At 38.2% G+C, this 20,594-nt stretch overlaps 1 protein-coding gene across 9 annotated transcripts in view; it reads right to left on the bottom strand.

Moving 5' to 3' along the window:
• Positions 1-20,594, bottom strand: part of Alg9 (ALG9 alpha-1,2-mannosyltransferase) — a 97,951-nt gene that overhangs the window by 22,432 nt on the left and 54,925 nt on the right. For all 9 annotated transcript variants that reach the window (XR_009228857.1, XR_009228858.1, XR_006856516.2 and 6 more), the window contains exon 14: positions 11,334-11,464. Coding sequence is in view for 3 of the 9 variants with exons in the window: in XM_046465874.2 (XP_046321830.1) it covers positions 11,334-11,464 (131 nt within the window). In the remaining 6 variants the exon portion in view is untranslated. The remainder of the gene's footprint in view (positions 1-11,333; positions 11,465-20,594) is intronic.

The following is a 20,594-nucleotide window of genomic DNA, read 5'->3' as shown; positions in this document are numbered from 1 at the left end:
TGGTGCTGAGGATCGAACTCAGTGCCTCACACGTGAGGCAGGCGCTCTACCACTGAGCTATAGCCCCAGCCCCAACAAACTAAACTTTCTATTGGATTAATTTCTTTACCATCAATAGCTTTAATATGTTAAGCATGACTGGAGTATTTTGAATTTGTTGTATAATTGTTGGAAAAAGATGATCAAATTGTGTTGTGCTGGAGCACGCCTGTAATCCCAGCGGCGCTGAGGCAGGAGCATGGCAAATTCAAAGCTAGCCTCAGCAAAAACAAGGCACTAAGCAACTCAGTGAGATCTTTTCTCTAACTAAAATACAAAATAGGGCTGGGTATGTGGCTCAGTGGTTGAGTACCCCTGAGTTCAATCCCTAGTACCAAAAAAAGGTAATCAAATTGGTTATTTGCCTTTGTGAAAGAAGAAAGCAATTGAGTATTAGAATACTATGGATGTGCACACATTTACACGCGCGGAAGCAAAGATTAGATTGAATCACAAACTAGAATAAAATTCATGCCTATCAAAACTCACACAACAATGTCTGCAATAAAGGGAAAAGCTAAATGACCCCAGGGAGCACAGCATAAATCATAGAGACATGAAATATGTACCTCTATTATGGAAACTGAAATATTTCCCCTCCTAGTGAGAAAGTCACTCAAGCGATACAAGGATGAAACAGATCTGGACAAAGCAATCGCCTGAACAGCATAATTAGCTGACAGCTTGGAATGTTTCTAATTCAATTACTAGCCCTATTTATCAGAGCTGGGGAGAATTTTGCTGTGGAGATTTAAATCTGCACTTGCTGACGTCAATGGAAGATTGGCTGCCAGTCCCTGATGTCACCAGTTCAGCAAGCACAAATGGAAATGCTGGGGCAATTTGTCATTTAGAAAATCTAAATCTACCTATCCATCCATTCATTAAAACATCAATATCCCCAATAAACATGTACACAGGCCTATTGCTAGTTCTCTTTCCGGCTGGGGCTTTTTTATTTTTATTTTTTTAAAGTTGGTTTTCTCTCTTTATTCTCTTGTGCTTAGCAAAGTGAGAGACCTTTCACAGCTACTTTCACTTCTTCAGACAATCTCAGAATTCCTTCAAGACTTAGCTGTAGACAACCTATTATCTCTTATTGAGCAATTTAAGAATTGCTCAAAAAAGTTGGTGAGGAGCAAAAATATGATTGTTCTTAATAGTCTTTAACAGAAAATGGGATGAGGGACATAACACTAATGGCAATAAGAGCAGAGGGACTTCTAACCCTGTTCCTCAAAAGAAAATAGACACGGGAGTGACATGTTATATGTTCTACTCCACTAGAACTCCAGTTCCCTGAGCACAGAACTTTACCTATCTACTGCCAAAGAAAGTGCTCAGTATTATTCTGTGAACAACATAATATGCCCTGACTCTTAGAACATCTGGCTTACTCCCCTCTCCTTTCTTGAAATATTCATCTTCCACAAGGAAAAAGAAATTTCAAAACCAATGACATTATTTATATTTTCCTCCCAAACAACTTGGTACTATAACCATTAGGTGGGCAAAGTAAAGCAGGTGCCTGCAGTATGTGTGGAGTGGAGGGGGAGCTTGGTAGCCCATGGGATATTAGAGTGCAAGTGAAATATGGGAAGAGTCTGTTAGCAAATAAAATATCACTGCCTTTGGTCAGGTAACCTTCTCCAGATTTGGGTTTACATAGAATTTGCTGAGTCATCATTACCAATTTGACCAGTGCGACTTTATTTTCCATGTGACTTTATTTTCAGCAGGCATATACAAAAAACTCTTGTTATTCAAAGAATATATTCTCAGTTTTGACTATTTGGAGTAGCCTCCAAGGATCCATATGTGTAATGAGTAGGAATGTTGCTGAGGCACAAATTGGGATCATGGCACTGCAGCACTGGTATCCAGAGTGAATCACTCTGCTGAGTTGTGGCCCTGATCAACACTGGGCATAACATCATAACCTCTTGACCCGTCACCTTGAGCCAGTGTTCAGAAGTAGAAAATGGAAAAAGGATTGCTATTAGACAACTGGACGTTTTCTGACCTCAGTCTCACCACTGGGGAAACGCTATTTTCCAGTGTTTTTCTCAGTGATTGCTACTGAAAGATATAGATGGCATATGCTCCATTCATCATTCCTGTCAAGAAGATGCCCAACAGCATTCAGAGGGTCTCTGCCCCTTCTTTTTGGACCCTCATTTGGGCTACCTCTATATGAAAAACAGAAGAACCTCTGGAAGTCACATTAAGTAAATGACTCAGGGGCCAAAGTTCCACAGAGAAGAAATAAACAATAGATATACTTTAAAATAATTCAGTGATCTTTATTTTACTAAATAAGGACACCTGACACTTCTTAAGAAATCCTTGGTTCACATTTTTTTCCTTTTTATTCTAATATAAATGCAGTTTTAAGAATGTGAACTACCAGGTGCAGTGGTGCATGCCTGTAATCCCAGTAGCTCTGGAGGCTGAGGCAGAAGGATCTTAAGTTCAAAGCCAGCCTCGGCAATTTAGGGAAGCCCTTTGCAACTTAGCAAGACCCTGTCTCAAAATAAAACATAAAAAGGGCTGGGGATGTGGCTCAGTGGTTGAGTGACCCTGGGTTCAATCCTTGGTATCCCCTCCCCCCAAAGAAGAATGTAAACTACAATAAATAATCAATACATATTTAAATATTTTCTGAGACCCTAAAACATGCTGTAAAGAATTACCATTAGATGTTGATTATCTATGTTCTCAAGGAACATAGAACAAAGATTTTAATGCTTCCAGACACTTAGCCTACTAGTTAAAAGCAGTAGCAGTCCTAAAAATCTGTACACTATGTACACTGTCTTCAAACTTGAGTCTCTATAGCATGGACTTGGAACCCAGGTGGCCTGCAGATGGCCTCTTTCTAAAGAATGAATTTCACAACAATTAGAAAGCAGACTAAGTCTTCAGGAGAATAAAAACAATGTTTATTCTTTTTATTCTTTCTAAAATGTCAATAGATCTCAATGATTAAGCAACTGAATAATATACTGAGCAAAACACTAATGTGTCTTGAAGACAAATCTAGCATGGGGAAACTGCCAGATGAAGGGTCTCAGGAAAGCATCTGGGGGTGAAGAAAAAAGAGAAAAAGCCAAGAAACGACAATGTAACAGTAAGCATAAGAGAATAATAAGCTGATAAAGAAGTACGAAAGTACAGAAATGTTGGTATCTTCTTTCTTACTATTTCTCAGTGTTCTTGGCATCAGTGAGGAAAACACAAGCTCACTTAAATTATTTCTCAGGAGAATTAATGCTACCTAAAGGATTGGAACACCATTGGAAGTATGTCAAACTTGGTCTACATGGGCTGGGATTGTGGCTCAGCAGTACAGCGCTTGCCTAGCATGGGAGGGACCAGGGTTTGATCCTCAGCACCACATAAAAATAAAGGCATTGTGTTGTGTCCATCTACACCTAAAAAATAAATATTAAAAAAAAACCTTGGCCTACAACCAAATTCATAGATGTCACAGGGTATCATCTCCCTTTCCACCTGAGTTGTAAGAAGTTGCAGAAGGAAACAGCCTGTCAGACAATCTTGTACACCTTATGCCTATTTTTAAATCACCTTTAAAGGAAAAATTATTTATTTTGGAAGGAGAACAGCATTTAAAAAACTATGGTGATTTTAAAACATATCCATAAATTCTTTGACACTTCTCCCATAAATAGGATGTTAGGGTCTGTAAACAAGTCAGGATGGGGGCTGGGGATGTGGCTCAAGCGGTAGCGCGCTCGCCTGGCAGGCGTGCGGCCCGGGTTCAATCCTCAGCACCACATACAAACGAAGATGTTGTGTCTGCTGAAAACTAAAAAATAAACATTAAAGTTTAAAAAAAAAAAAAAAAAAAAAGTCAGGATGGCGCCTGGCAAAATGCCAGAGGGAGTGGTTTGTGAAGTAACGCCAGTGAGCCATTAAGTGTGGAGATTCCTTATTGGTTGACTGCTGTATCTAGTTTATGTTAATTAAGATAAGCTGTGTGGAATGTATATATACCCCTCCTGTCCTACAATAAACGGCTCCCACTTCTGCTGTATCAATGTACACAAGTTGCTCGTCACCCCCCGGTTATTTTGCTGCAGCCGGACTGCGGCAATAGGAGACTTCCAATTTCTCTCCCCTTGAACACGAACTATTCCTGTGGCTAGCTTCCAACCAATAGGATGAGTCAGCAGTGATGTTGCGTGACTTCCAAAGCTAGGTCATAAAAAGTATACAGCTCTTGAGTGCTTCCCCTTGGAAATTAGATACCATGCTGTAATGAAGCCCAGATCACATGGAGAAACCTCATGTATGAGGGGTTCTGGTCAACACCCCTGCTGAGATCTATCTAAGAGGCAGCATCAACTGCCAGAAGTATGGGTAAGGAAGTTTCTAAGATGTCTCCAAACCTGGCCATCATCTGTTAGCCAATGCATAAGAGACCCTGAGTGGGAACTGGCTAGATAAGTCCAGTCAAATCCCAAAACCAAAAGAAAAAACAATAATAAACTATTGTATTGTACCAATAAGTTTAGATAATTGTTATACTGCAATAACTAGAACATAATTTACTCTTTTTTAAACTTTTTAAATTTGTTCTTTTTAGTTATACATGACAGTAGAATTTATTTGTGACATATTATACATACATAATTTACTCTTATTGCTATTACTCCAGTGGTCTTACTATCTTCCAGAAATAAATGATTCTGCTTAGCCAGAGCTGGGGGGTTAGCAGCGACAATGGCTTCCATTAACCAGACCACCCTATGGAATAGGACAAAAATGAAGGGCACAGGTTCCATGGGATCTTTAAGCCTTCTACTTCTTCTTGGAGGTTAAAACTAGAGCCATGGTCTTAGTAAAAATTCTCCAGAGCAGTTAAAGTTCAGTGGCCACTGTGAATTCTGTGCTTGGCACTGAAAGAACATAAGCAGCACGTTATCAGCACACTCTCAACCTTGCTGGGGTGCAGGTCCTTTCACTAGAAGAGACCCTTCTCCTACCATATCAGCTGAGGGGTCTGACTTCTCCTTTCTTACATCTGATCTTCACCTATAATGACAAATATGGAGGGCTTTGAAATCCTGCCCTGTGTAAGTCCCCCCAAATTGTCTAAAGTCTCTAATCAGGCAAGCATAAAATTCAATTAGATAAGGGTAACATGCTCTAAAATAGGGAAGTATAAAATCTCACAACCCCAAGACCACAGGTGAAAACACAGCAAACATGACAAAAGGGACCTATAATGAAGGAGGAAACAGTGAGTGGGAAGTGGCTGTGCAAAGCAGTTAGCAGGGCCTCTCAACTTGTTTCCAGAGCTACACACACACACCCTGCTGCTCAGGAGGCCAGCTCCAACATCCTGGAGAGGCACTTCCCACCAGGCTCCCACAGCCCAACATTCTTACCACATTCAGAAAGGAACCCACCACCAAGCTGGTAATTTATTGCTATCTTCTCCCTTCACTGTCTCTGGGGAATCTCAGAGTAGGCATTATAACCGCCCACTTGTCAAGCTATTTCATACAAGTAGCAATTATATCATGGTTCAAAGAAAGACAAAAATCCTCTTATTTTAGAAAGTATATAATATGAGATGGCCATAGAGTGACAAATATGTCTGGTATAAAAAGTGATACTACCAATTAGTTTAGACCCCATATCCTAGGAATCTCATAATCCTTAATAAAATTAGCCAGACACAGACACAGCAAACCCAAGGAGAGGAAAATATGGCTCTAGAATCAGCTATGTGTGAGTGGAGACTAGAAACTAATTTTTGAGATCTTATTCCTAGATCTTCTTTCAAGCTAATAGTGTCTTGTGTCCCTCCTAAGCCTCCGATAAAGCAAAAAAGCCAATTAGGAAAAGAAGTGGAGGAGAAGCTGAGCTGTCATTCTCCCAAATGGGCAGATACCCTGTAGCTTTACTTTACCTTTAACTTTACTCTCCATGAGTTCACCAGCAAACGCCGCCTTATCTTATAATAATTTCAACAACAACAACATAAAAATAAGCTTCTTCATATATTCACTAATTTTTGGAATTCCTAAGTCTGCCCCAATCATAAAACTACCCTAATAATCTTTAGGTTGCTTCTCCCTGGCAAGAAATCTTCAATAACACACACTTGAGAGTAGGATTTTTTTTTTTTTTTTTTTTTAAGTATGCTGGGACTGTTTTCTATCTATGCTGATTGCTTCCCTTTCAGACACCTGAGACCCAATCTAGGCTCCAACAATAAGTGATGTCAACAAATAAAATCAAATAAACCTAGGAGGAGGGAGGAGGAAAAAGAGGAAAGGGGGAAATACTAGGGAATGATATGGGCCCAATTATATTATTATATCATGTGCAGGTATGAATTCCATTATTATGTATAATTATAACCAATAAAAAAAATAATGAAAAAAACAAGTAAATAAATTATGGTCAAATCCATATAGTAAGCATGGACTATGCACAAAGAAACTACATCTCTATGCTTCATTCTCTTGCCCCTTTTTAGGACAAGCCTCTTTCTTTTGTCACTTTAAAGCAGAAATCATCTATATTTATCTGCCCAAGACAGAGCTTTTTTTTTTTTATTTTCAAAAGAGTTCTGATTTGAATGATATATTACAGATTACACAAAAGCAAATTCAAACCAGTAAAAGAGGTATATTAAACTCATCCTCAGGTCCCTCATCTAAGAGGCTTCTTTACATCCACACTCATGATTTCCTCTCCTTGAATTAAATAAGTGAGTCTTACCTCTTTACCACCAACACTTATCTTACATTTCCTTTATGTCTCAGCTCAAGTACCGTCTCCTTCAGGAAGCCCTCTTGGTGTTCTCTAACTTCCTTTGCATCTTCTTCCTTTGAAGTTCTAGCACATAATTTGGCATTTCTATGGCCTTAGTACTATTTTGCTTTCTTTCTTTCTCTCTCTCTCTCTTTTTTTTTTTTTTTTTTTTGGTAGTGGGGACTGAACCCAGAGCTACAGCCCCATATCTTTTTTTCTTTAATTTTGAGACAGGGTCTAAGTTGCCCAGACTTCCCTCAAACTTGTAGTTCTCCTGCCTCAGTCTCCTGAGTAGCTGGGATTATAAGTGTATATGCCATTGAACCTGGCTTTGAGCACTATTTTCAAATTGCTTTCTTTTTTTTTTTTTTAAAGATTTTTTTTTTTTAATTTTAATATTTATTTCTTAGTTCTCGGCAGACACAACATCTTTGTTTTGCATGTGGTGCTGAGGATCGAACCCGGGCCGCACGAATGCCAGGCAATCAAGCTACCGCTTGAGCCACATCTCCAGCCCCAAATTGCTTTCATATGTGTAAGTATTCCCACATTGAGTGCTATTCAAGAGCAAAGTGTGTCTGTAATTACCTCTTTTACATATTTTTATGAATCTAGCTCTGCCAGGTGTGATGGCACATGCCTATAATCCCAGGGATTCAGGAGGCTGAAGCAGGAGGATCACAAGTTCAAAGCCAGCCTCAGCAATTTAGTAAGGCCCTAAGCAACTTAGCAATACCCTGTCTCAAATAAAAAAATTAAAGGGGCTGGTTTGTAGCTCAGTGGTTTAGCACCCCTAGGTTTAATCTAGCTCTATGGCAAGACACACATAATAGATACTCAATGAAGACTTTCTGATTTCCAAACCTGCTTAACCAGCTGGCTTAAGAACTTAACAAGAGACTCTGGCACCTCCCTGTTGCTCACTCTTCCCACAGCACCCAATACATGTCCTTTAAGCACTTAACACATTTGATAATTCCATGTTGATTTGTATAACTATCTATCTAATGCCAGCCTTTTCATTATATTGTAGGATTCAAGAGGACAGGAACTTGGTGTATACTGATCATTACCGTCTACCTGTGATCCATCATAGAACCTGCCAGTATACTATAAACATATGCTGACTGGATGGATGATGAATAGAAAGACAGATGAACAATGGAAGATAGAATAAATTATCTCAAAGAAACGAACATAAAGAAAGCAGATTAAGATTTTAGGGACTTAAACATTTGAGAAATCAATCTACTTACATTTCTGAAGAAACCAGGTGACTATATGCACAAGCTTACTAAAACCTTGCCCGTTCCAAAGAAAGAGCTAGAGAATAGGCAGGTCTATTGCCCCATCTGATCTAAAGTCTAAAACATGAGTGACCATTTCATCTGGAAGGTACCATTATTTCTCCTTGTTATGTAAATTGCTCAAGTACAAAGCCATCATTTCTAGAAGACAGAGAAAATGTTAACAGTCCTAGTGAATAGGTTTGAGGCATTTTGGGATCATGTACCCCAAAGCACTGCACACATAACCTCAGTGTGACAGCTCTGAGGCTTACAGATTCTGACAGTACCATCTAACTTAATTGGTCCAAAGTCAGCAACATGAGATGTCATGGTGCTGGCAATAAAAATTGCTGTGGCAGGGGACTGTAGGATCCTGCTGTTTCTGTAGTTAGACGAATAAATAGCAGGAAAAGCTGAGGAAGAGAAATTTAAAGAAAATCAGCATAATTTTGGAACCCTAGGCAGCTTGCTAATTAATTGAAAGATCTGACATTTCAATAATACTTTAGAATTTAAAAGCACTTTCATTTTTCCTCGCTCATTTAATCCTTACAACAACCCCATAAAGTAGATAAAATATTGTTAATTCTGTTAAACTGATGAGGAAATTTGGGAATCAGAGAGAGGTACTAGAAGCAAGTGGCCAGGAGTAAATTCACAGGTTCAAACCCCACACTGTCTTCACTGTGCTCTGCTCACCTCCATGTGAACCATGCCTCTTCAAGTTGCAAGCCAATGACTTTAGCATAGGTCATGAAAATGATGCCCTGAGTACAATTTATGAGAAATAAAACCCCTCTGAAGGCATACCTCAGTTCACCAGAACAGAGAACTGTCTGGGAGTTGCTGTTCCCTCAGAGCTAGCCATCTTTCCAAACTCAGGTCTCAACTGAAAACTAAAGGCTCTTACCTATCTCAAGTCCTACAGCAAAAAAAAAAAAAAAAAAAAAAAGCCAGACAGCAAGAACACGGGTGAGGTACAGACCTTCACACCATCACTGCTGCATCACTCTTCCAGCTCACTTCTGTTGCTACCCCAATTTGTTTTGAGCATCCCACATCTCAACACCTTTCATTGTCTCTCACCCACCAAATGCCCTCTGCCATATCCCTTGCTGCCAAGTTAAAGCAATACCACTCATTAAATCATTTCCCTGCATAAACCAACTTCTCTGTCCCCTCTCACACTTTGTTAATTTTTTTTTTTTTTTGGCAGTACTAGGGCTCGAATCCAGGTGCATTTTACCACTGAGTTATATCCCCAGCTATTTTTTAAAAATTGTATTTTGAAAGCTGGGCTGGGCTCAGTGGTGCAGCTGGGAAGGCTGAGACAAGAGGATTGCAAGTTCAAAGCCAGTTTCAGCAACACATGGCACTAAGCAACTTAGTGAGACCTTGTCTCTAAATTAAAAATACAAAATAGGACTGGGGATATGGCTCAATTGTTGAGTGCCTGAGTTCAATACCCTATACCAAATGGGAAAAAAAAATTTATTTTGAGACAGGGTCTCACTAAGTTACCAAGGCTGGCCTTGAACTTGTGATCCTCCTTCCTCAGCTTTCCAAGTGTCTGGGACTACAGGTGTGCATTACCACACCTGCTTGTTAAAATTTCTTGTCTAAAATCCAAATCCATATACAGAAATGTGCACATATTAATCATAACAGCAGTATTATTCATAATAGCCCCAAAATAAAAATAATCTAAATGTCCATCAACTTGTATATTCATGATTTAGAAGTAAATAATAATAGGATTAAGCAATAAAAAGGGAAAATTTATGATATATGCTATAATACATATGGACTTCAAAAACATGCTGAGTAGGGGCTGGGAATGTAGCTCAATGGTAGAGTACTTGCCTAGCATATGCAAGGCCCTGGGTTCCATTCCCAGCACCATGGAAAACAAAAAATACAGAAAAGCCAAATATATGTAAACAGTAAATAGATTAGTGGATCCCTGGTATTTGGAGTGGGAAAAAGAGATCTTACTGGAAGATGAAAATGTTGTTAAATAGAATTTTAGGACTGAGGCTGTAGTTTAGCAGTAGAGCACTTGCCCAGCCAATCAAATCCCAAGTCCCATTCCCTGCACCACAAAAAGATAAAAGTAAGTAAAATGGTTTTTAAAATAATGAAAGTAAATTGTGGTAATGATTATACAATTTGATGAATTTACTAATACTAATAATTATTTAGTTGTACACTAAAAATGGCTTATATATTATACTTCAATAAAGTTGTATTTAAAAAAAAAAAAATCAACCCTGTTAAGTTTACCTAATCTGTGCCTTACTAGTGTGGCTACAGCTATACATAACTAGAAAAATACACCCTGGCCACAGAGCCTATCATTCCCCACTCCTGCTCAGCTCCAGCCTCACTAACCTCCTATTGTTGCTTCCTCACCAAAGTCTTTTCACAGCTTTTCCACCAGGTACCAACATGCCTTCCTTCCTCCCTTGTTCAAAGGTTTTGTTTAAACACCATCTTTTCAGTGAAGCCTACCCTAACCATGTAGCTAAAGGTGTATGTAGCCTTTAGCTCTAGTTAACTCTCAGTCCTTTGAACTTGCTAATCTTTTCCCTTAGCATTTATCATATTCTAATATACTATATAATTTATGTCTTATTATATTTATTGTATGTTTCTCCTGTCCATCTCCAAACCACCAAATCACCATTCCCTTCACTCCTACACCTGAATCTCCTGATCTCCTATCATTCATTCTGAGACCTTTCTGAAGAGTCAGACAAGCCCTGGTAAATAAACCAAATAAGGTGTCTCTATTTAAGATCTAATACGACCTATCCCAATGCTGACTGAGATTTGAAACTGAAAATTGTAGACATGAACCTCTAGCTTCTCAAGGACACAATCTTCCTAATAGTGTCAGAATACTCTCAGTTTACGTAGCTTAAGTTGATTACCAAAAATAATCAGTATTGAACACTGATTTATTTGAGTTTTCCACAGTAGACCCGTCTGCATTACTTAGAAGCCTTTCATCTGAATGATACCTCAGTATACTTTGTTTCCAGGTGCCTTGAAAAAGAGCATTCTTAGATTTCTCAGGAAATGACAAAAACATTTTTTTAAAAAAAGAAATGATAACTTCCAGTCCTGGTTGGCTGAAGTAGCTATTTAATCCTATAATCCATTTTTCACCCTATTGTTCTTAGTATTTCTCTTAGGATTAAAGCCACATACCTAGAAGCATCAAGGAATGGTCTATGGGCCAAGCTGATCCATTCTTCCCGATTGGATAAATATTTCGGCTCCCGCAGTGTTTCTCTCATGGTGTCCAAATCCACTAAATAATGACATTTGCTGATGTCAATCTGAAATGGAGAAAGGCCAACTTTTCATCAGTAATTGCAAAGGTCCCTGCAGGGTAGGGAACATTAATTACAATCCTAAGAATTTCCACAGGGTTTTAGAGGAACAAACAGTTATGCCCTCAGACAATGTAACCTGTGCTTTCTTCACTTAAATAGGAGTGGAAGGGTATTATTTAGATTACTGATTGGTGGGGAAACATGTATATAAGCTTTAGGTGGTCTTTTTATAGTTTGGCTTCTTAAATCCCTCTAGTCCCACGGATACTTTTGAAGTCATCTTGAGTCTACAAGTTACTTCTGGAAAACCTCCTTTCCACTTACTGTTGCCCCATTCCAATCTATCACCTCTATTCCAGACAACAAAAGGGCATGACTAAATTCAAAAGCTAATAGGTGAGGAAGCCTGACACTTCTGACAGAGCCATGAAGGATACACTGTACCTCATGGATGGTATAGCAATATCATGTGTATCATCTCCTTTGAAAAGTCAACATAATTGACACCAAGACATCAGAACTGTTCCTGCAGCAAAAGTTTAGCACAACTGAGATATCAGAACTGCATGGGTGAAGAAGATTATGAAAAATATGTTTTAGCAGAACTAGAGTCATTTAGTTGCAAACAATATGAATTCACCAGAACTCACAGTAGAATATTAATATATTCATTTAAAAGTAGGTTGGTACTATGTTTTTCACAAAATTGACTAATTCAATGGATCATACTACACCATCTGTAGGTTCCTTCTGTTCTTAAAAAGTTCATTTCAAATTAGAATCAAATTCTCCCTCTCATCTCCAAGCCATCAGAATATTTAGCAACCACAGGAGAATTTTTAAACATTTTAAGTTTTTAAAAAGTTTTTTAAAAAAGTTTCTAGGAGAAACTTCTTTCCTAAAGATGGAAAACAGATTACTAATGTAATCAGTTAAAGAAAATTAAATCTCAAGGAAACTAATCATTTCTATGCTTTTTACATGCCAACTATGTTACATATATTATTTTTAAATAATCATAATGAAGCCTATAAGGAATTATTCCAATTTTATAAATAAGGTAGTCAAGACTCAGACAAATTAACTTCATATTGTTAACATACACATTTTAAGTACCTGTGATGTATCAGACATTAAATTAGAACTAAGGATGCAGAAACAAATAAATATGACAGTTTCTGCCTAAAAGGATATTCCTCACAAAATCATATGAGCATATAGCAGAGCCATATTTGGAACTAGGTCAGTATGACTTCAAAAGCCGTATCTCAAGAGTGAAAAAATTGAATCATAGGCAAAGTTTTCTAAGAAGCTCATCTAAATTTTCCTTAAAAAAAACCAGAGCTAATGTTGTAGTATAGCTCAGTGTTAAAATGTTTGCTTAGCATGTTCAAGGACCTGAGTTCAATCTCTAGCACCACAAAAAACATACAAAAACTGACACCAGAAAGCCCTTTCAGTTTGCCAGCCTTCAGCTAAAATAGAGACCACCTAAGACACAAATAGATCTATAGCAAATCTCATATTTAGTGGTGAAGAGTTGAAGCTTTTCCTTTGGGATTAGGAATAAGTCACAGCTACCTGCTATCACTGCTCTGTTCAACATCATGCTAGAGGTTCTAGGCAGCATTAACCTGTCTTCTTTTAAAGAAAGAAGCAACTGGGAGAAAACATAGAAAAAAAGAAACAAAACTCATTCATTATGATATGACTGATATATATATAAAGTCCAGAAGAATCTAGAGAATATTTTTGGATTTGAGACAGGGTCTCTCTATGTTGCCCTAGCTGGTATTGAACTCAACTCCTGGGCTCAAGTGATCTTCCTGCCTCAGTGTCCAGAAAAGCTGGGGCTACAGCACATGCCACTGCACCCAGCAACTTTCTGCAATTACTAACACAGTTTATTAAACTTTACACTCACAGGATATAAAAATCAAAATCATATATTCTTGTATACATCAATAAACTAAATAAACAACAGTATAATTTACAAGAATTTGAAAATATAATAAAAGGCGGGAGACTGCTCTGTTAAAAACATTATGAAATTTCATTGACAAATGATCATCAGCTAATGACTTTATGTGGTATATACACATAATTAAAATGTGAGACATCCATACAAAACAATAGTATTCCCATAAAAAGGAATACAATTCTGATATATACTACACCATGGATGAACTTTAAAAACATTACACTTATAAGTGAAATCAGACACCAAAGGCCAGTATTAAATAATTTCATTTTCATGAAATGTCCAGAACAGACAAATCCTCTAAGACAGAAAGCAGAGGTCTCTAGTGACTGGGGGAATGACAGTTTAATAGGTATGGGTTTCTCAGGAAAGAGAGGTGATGAAAATATTCTAAAATTAGAAATTAGTGATAGTTGCACAATATTATTAATGTAATAAAAATCACCAAATTATACACTTAAAATGGTAAGTTTTGTTATATATATATTTTATTTTCAATTAAAAAAATTGAAATAACAAATATTACCTCGAAAAATGTTTGAGAGGCAATAAAGTAGAACTTATTAATGGATATACCTTATTCCTAGACGAAAACTATTATAAAGATGTCAATTCGAAATAAATTGGTAGATTATAAACAACCGAAATTCCCACAGACTTGTGAAACTGTGGGAGACCAACCTCACATGTGACTGAGTCACACTCCCTGGCTGGGTGCTGAGGCATTCAATCACAGAAATGTGGCAGAGCTTTCCCCACCCTTCTTGGGTTAGAGGGTCGGTGTCTCCTGCATGGGTGTGTCTTGCTACAGCCCCATGGGTGGAGCTATGCTCACCTTTTCCTTTGAAATATAACCCCTTGCCCTGTTTAGGATAGAATCTTCCATGGAAGTGCCTTGTGTGCGTCCCCTTCTCTTACTGTGCCCTTGGGTGTGGCCTACCCAAGTGTCAATCATCCTGCTGACAGTGGACATCATGAAGATAGACTCAGCCCCCTGAAACCTGACTCCTTGCCTCATTTGAATAGCTTCTCCTCAATAAAAGGGGGTCAATGCGATGCTCTCTCTCTCTCTCTTCCAGTGGACCCTTAAGGTCAGAGGAGCCATCACAGTGACCCCAAAGAAAAAGGCATTTGTGTCTCTTGTGTGGTTATTTTGCACAGCCCAGTTAGCCCAGTTTACCTGGAGTGACCCCTGAGCCTTATAGTTGGGAGAACAGAAACCCAGCATGAAACTTTACATGTTAATTCTGAAACGTACATGGAAATGCAGAAGAATAAGAATAGCCAAGGCACTCTTAAAAAAGAATAAGAGAGTAACATCATAGGAGCAGCTCGCGGGCCAGAGGAGGGCTGAGGCCAGCCTAAATCTTCTCTCCCCAGTCTATGGCTCAGCTTCTGATCTGAAAGGAGTGAGGCTTGAAAGCCAGGGACCCTTGGGAGATTCCCCTAGGCCAGCAGGCACTTTGGCCTCAACACCCAAAACTTGACCATGGCCAGTTGCAGCATCTTGTCATGAAAAGTGATCTCTGGCTCAGGAGGCTGAGACAAGAGGATTGCAAGTTCAAAGCCAGCATTTAGCAACTTAGTAAGACCCTGTCTCAAAAAAATAAAAATAAAAAGGGCTGGGATGTAGCTCGGTGGTAAAGTGCCTCTGGGTTTAATCCCCACTACCAAAAAAAAAAAAAGTGATCCCTGGCTGTACTCCTCCCTGCACTATAAGCAGAATAACACAGCTTTGGGTGACAGCAGAGGCTGAGGCAGGCCCCTGCCTACAGGGTCAGTTCAGTGAATGGGTTTGGGTGCACTGCTGGGGGCCCAAGTCCACTCATTTCATAACTACTATGTGCAGAGAGATGGCATGCTGCAGGGCACATGGTATGTGTGCAGTCATAAAGTGGCAGGAGAGCAGCAGCCCTTGCCATCAGTCGGTGGGTGCAGCTCACAGACTACACTGTCTCTGACTACAAGAGGGAGGGCTATGAAGCAGTCCTCTCAGCTTGGCAGTTTCAACAAGAACATCTGCACTCAGGAAAAAAGATGATGGATTTGATCGCTCCTAGACTGCACTCAACTGCAAGGAAGGAGGTTTGCCTTGTGTCCCAGGGAATAGGCACAGGAAGGCCCTCACAATACCAAGGTCCTAGGAAGAGATTCCTCTTAACCTCCTCTCACGAGTCATCTGGGCAGCCCTCTTTTCAGACTCAGCAAAGATGCCACACGCTTTCCATGTAGTCAAGATAGGGCATTTAAGTTATTGTTTATATTTAAAAATCATGTTTCCTGTGTAGATTTGTTTAAAAAAAGAAAATGTCTTGGAATTATATAGGATTAAACTTGTTTGAAGAACTGGGGGAAAAATAAGATGAGAGGCTTTCTTACCATACAGCTATAGTAATTATGACAGGAAGTTAATGATTCAGGACTAGACCAATGAAACAGAATAGACAGCTTAGCATGCAGGCATGTAGAGACCCCAATTTATGGCAGACAAATGCCAGAAAGCAGTGGGGAGAGGGCAGTCCTTTTGTGAACTGGTGCTGGCATAACTGAATATTCATTAGGGGAAAAATGGAACCTAACTTCAACCTCACTCCACACACAAAAGTCAACTTTAGATGGACTGTAGACTTAAAAGAGAAAAAAACAAAATCAAACTTCTTGGAAATAATATTAAAATTGGGAATATTTGTTCATCAAAAGGTACCATTAAGAGAAAGAAAAGATGAGCATAGGACAGGAGCAGATATATGCAACATTTAACCATCAAGTATTTATTTCTAAAATATATAAGAACTCTTGCTAAACAATCAGATATAGTCAAATCTTTAAAAATGGTCAAATAAGGGCTGGGGCTATAGCTCGGTGGTAGAGTGCCTGTCTAGCACACATGAGGTACTAGGTTCAATCCTCAGCATCACATAAAAATAAATAAATAACATAAAAGTATTGTATCCATCTACAATAAATAAATAAATGGCAAATTATTTGAATAGGTACCTCAAAGCCAAAACAAATGAAAAAGTGCTTGATCTCATTAGTACCCAGAAAATGCAAAGTAAAACCACAATGAAAAATTATAATACCAAATATTGGCCAGAATGTGGAGCAACAATTATATATACATTGCTGATAAGAGATTAAGTTGATACAAAGTCTTTAGAAAACTATTTGGTAGAATCTACTAAAATTGAATGTTTATATCCTAAAATCCAACAATCATAGGAAATTATTTAATACCTAAATCTAGACATTGTATCATATGATGTGATCTAATGATCAGTAATACCATATGATCAATATGTTTGATCCACAAAAATGGTTTTCATATGGTTCAAGCTCAAGTATAGCCAACAGAAATGCTTACACCAAAAAATGAGTTCACTGATGTTCAAAGTGATATTATTTGTAGTTGACTCAGACTGAAAACAACCAAACATTCATCAATAGTAAAATAATAAATAAATTTTAGTATAATAAAATATTTTACTAAGAACAGATATATATAATAACAAGTATGATTATTAAAACAAATATTAAGTGATAGATCAAAACATAAAAGAATAAATATAGGATGATTCAGGCAAAACTAACTGAATCATTTAGGGATGTATAATGAAGTAGTGAATCAAAAGATAAATTCAGGAAATTATCACCATAAAAGTCAGCAGACTGCCACTGAAAGTGTGGTTGTGGGAAGGGATCAAAAGGAACTAACAGGGGGAACTTTTAGAAGGTTAGAATGTTCTATTATTTGACCTTGGTGATAGTCCCACAAGTACCTGCTCTATTGTTATCAAATTATACTGTACATTTAGTTTATAGATTATACATGACTTAAGGTTTAAAAAAGTGCATTTAGAAGAAACTCGAAGCTGGGCATGGTGGTACACACCTGTAATCCCAGCAACTCAGGAGAAAGGGAGGAGGATCCCAAGTTTGAGGCCAGCCTTGATAATTTGGTAAAACATCCTGGGTTCAATCACCAGTACAAAAGAGAGAGAGAGATAGAGAGAGAAACTTGGTCATCTCTCATTTACATAAGCTGTTTTCTTTCCTAACTTCTACTTTACAGTGAAGTTCTCATTCTCTCCAGCTTTATTTATATGTAAAAAAGACTTAAGTCTCACATCTGTCTCTACATATGGGCTATTCCTCCAAGGGAGAGAAAACACACGGAATACTGACGTCAGACCCAATTCCATTCCACATAACTCTCTAAAAATGATCCTTTGCATAAACACTTCAGTAAGTAGGCTTTTTTGTCTGAACACCCACTCTGTAGCTCCTAAGCATTGTAAGAACACAAAATAAGTTTTTAAATTCTACAAGTGCCATGCCTCTGTAATCAGACAAAACCAGCAAGAGGCAGAGACTTTTATGGTCTCACTCATAGACACTTCTGCAGAAGAAGCCCTGGTAATACATTTTAATACTTGACTAGAAAAAGTCAGGCATCGAGATTTGGTGCTGAGTACACAGCCTACTGGAGATATAGGTAGTAACTAATTAATACTGAACTACACCAGTCAGTTTAGGCTTCAATCATCACTTTATTCATAAGTAAATTCCATATAAATTCTTTCTAAGTTAAAGTCTTAGAAAGATGCCAAGGCAAAATCATTGGGATCCCTAACCCATTAAAAAAAAATTAATTTCTTTATCATTCTTTCAGGAAAGAAACTGCTAAAAACTAAAACACACAATGACAAAGGTCCTCACAAGACAATGGTTAGGTACTACTACTGATCAAGGGCTATGGATAGAACTCAGGACTTCATACCTGCTAGACAAGTCCTCTACTAGTGAACTACATCCCCAGCCCAGCCCAAGGGCAAGTTCTTTTTGTTTTGTTTTGGTACTGGGGATTGAACCCAGGTGCTGTGCTGTGCAACATCTCCCAGTCTTTTTTTTTTTTCTTGAGACAGGGTCTCACTGAATTACCAAGGCTGGCCTTGAACTTGTGATCCTCTACCTTAACCTCCAGAGGTAATCACTGGGATTACAGATATGCACTATTACACCTGGTAGGGCAGGTTCTTGATTAAGAAAACTAAGGTTATTAGCAAAGGAGTTTAAAGTCAGTGGGCCTACATTCAGGTCACAGCTCTACTATGAACTAGCTGGGTGACCGTTATTTACGTTTTTGATACCTCAATTTCTTGTTATGTAAAATGAACATAATGTCACTTAACTCAAAAAAGTTGTGATGAGGATAAATTAAATAAATTTAATTTCTTTAAATTAAATCATTTAAACAAAACTTGTAAACTTCAAGAACTATAGAAATAGCTATAATATTAAAAGAAATTTTTGCCAGGTTCTGTAAATATGAGAATTTAACTGGTAGAAAATAACCCTGGAGTAGTAGAGCCCACTAAAATGAATTATTTTCTTGTTTCAATCTAGATTGGTATCTACTGTTCATTTCAGTTAAACTCAACATGTAGGATAGAAAAGTGACAACATTAGCCACTCACAGTCCCTTGTTAAAAATGAATTAATAGAGCAGGGGTTATGGCTCAGTGGTAGAGCACTTGCCTGGCACATGTGAGGCACTGGACTCTATCCTCAGCACCACATTAAAAATAAAAAGATTTTTTTAAAGATGATATCTAAAAAATGAATTAATAACCACTAAATCAAATCAAATCAATCTGTGGGCATCATCAAAGCATTAAGTACCTATTTGGTGAATCCTAAACTGAAGAATACAAAACTGATGTAAGTCTAGTCCCCATTCTTAAATTCATAATTTAGATCAGAAAATGACATTAACATATATGAAAATTGAGTAAGAGCAATCAGTTCAGAACAGAAGAGATTGCTGAGGGCCACGGCAGTTGAAAAGATTTCCTGAAGGGCTGGTGATGTGGCTCAGTGGTAGAGCACTTGCCTAGCAAGTGTGAGGCCCTGGGGTTGATCCCAAGTACTGGAAACAACAACAGAAGGAAAGAAGGTTTTCCTGAAGATGATGATAAAAGTTAAAGGGAGAACAGAAAGGAAGAGGCAAAAAGAGCAAAATGAGCATGGTTTACAGGGGGAACTAGAGGAATATCTGCTGGTCCTAAAAGGTGTGTGCTGAGAAAGAAAACTGGAAAGTCTGAGGAGGATAATGAAGGACCCAAATGAGGAGAATCTGGATCTTGTGCATCAGCAATCTAGGTTTTTTAGCCAAGGAGTAAAATGATAAAAACTGAGTCTTCACTGGGCACAGTGGCATATACCTACAATCCTACCTAATTGGGAGGCTGAGGCAGGATCATAAATTTGAGGACAGGCTGGGCAACTTAATGAGATCCTGTCTCAAAAAATAAAGAAGAAAGAGAAAATCTCAAATCTATTTCAAAGGAAATCAAGGACACAAAAAGTTTTAATTCAGTGAACTGGGGAGGAAAGGGGATTACAGTAAAGAATCAGTTTAGGTGGGATTGAGGAAAGACGGTAACTTGCATATCATACCTAGTGAAGTGGGAAGAAGCATGGTGTATTCAAATAAAGGACAGATATGACTAGAATACTGAGAGGGACTTGCTTTCTGGAACATGCTCTGCTGCCACCTCACAAATCCTACTCAACTTCAGATCTTGGCTGAAAATGATTTCCTTAAGGAATACTTCACTGATCACTTAAACTATAACAGATTGCCAAATTACATGTTCTTACATCAACCAGTAGTTCTCAAAATATTTCACAACTACGATCTATGAATTAATTGGTAAATTCACTGTAAATGCTATGAAGGCTGGGGCTGTGCCTATCTCATTCACTCCTATATTCCAAAACCCTAGTACAGTAAAACACACCACAGGTGCCAAGTAAATGTATATTTAGCAAATGGACACAAGAATGCTTTTGAAAAACTGAGAGGAAGTAAAGGAAAAAAGAAAAGGTGAAAGGGTAGGGAGGTTGAGAAGGGAACAGAAAGGAAGAGAAGGCCTCAGAAAAAGCTCTGGAAATTGCTATTCATACTTGGCAGAAAAAATAGGTAAAAGATGCAAGAACAGAATGGATCACTAGAGAGAACACAAGAGCAGAAGCAAAGAAGTACACAGTTTTGAAAATCAGGGTAGGAGAGTGGATTTCAAACTAAACAGAAAGGCTGTAAGGAGGCTGAAGACCAAGAAAATGTAACAGCTGGAATGCTTTCAACTA

The sequence above is a fragment of the Marmota monax genome, unplaced genomic scaffold, assembly GCF_021218885.2.
Source record: "Marmota monax isolate L192 unplaced genomic scaffold, Marmota_monax_Labrador192_F-V1.1 WCK01_AAM20220418_F8-fsc00045, whole genome shotgun sequence".
Taxonomy (NCBI): Eukaryota; Metazoa; Chordata; class Mammalia; order Rodentia; family Sciuridae; genus Marmota; species Marmota monax.
The sequence above is the reverse complement of the archived record's forward strand: the minus strand, read 5'-3'. Positions and strand labels throughout refer to the sequence as shown.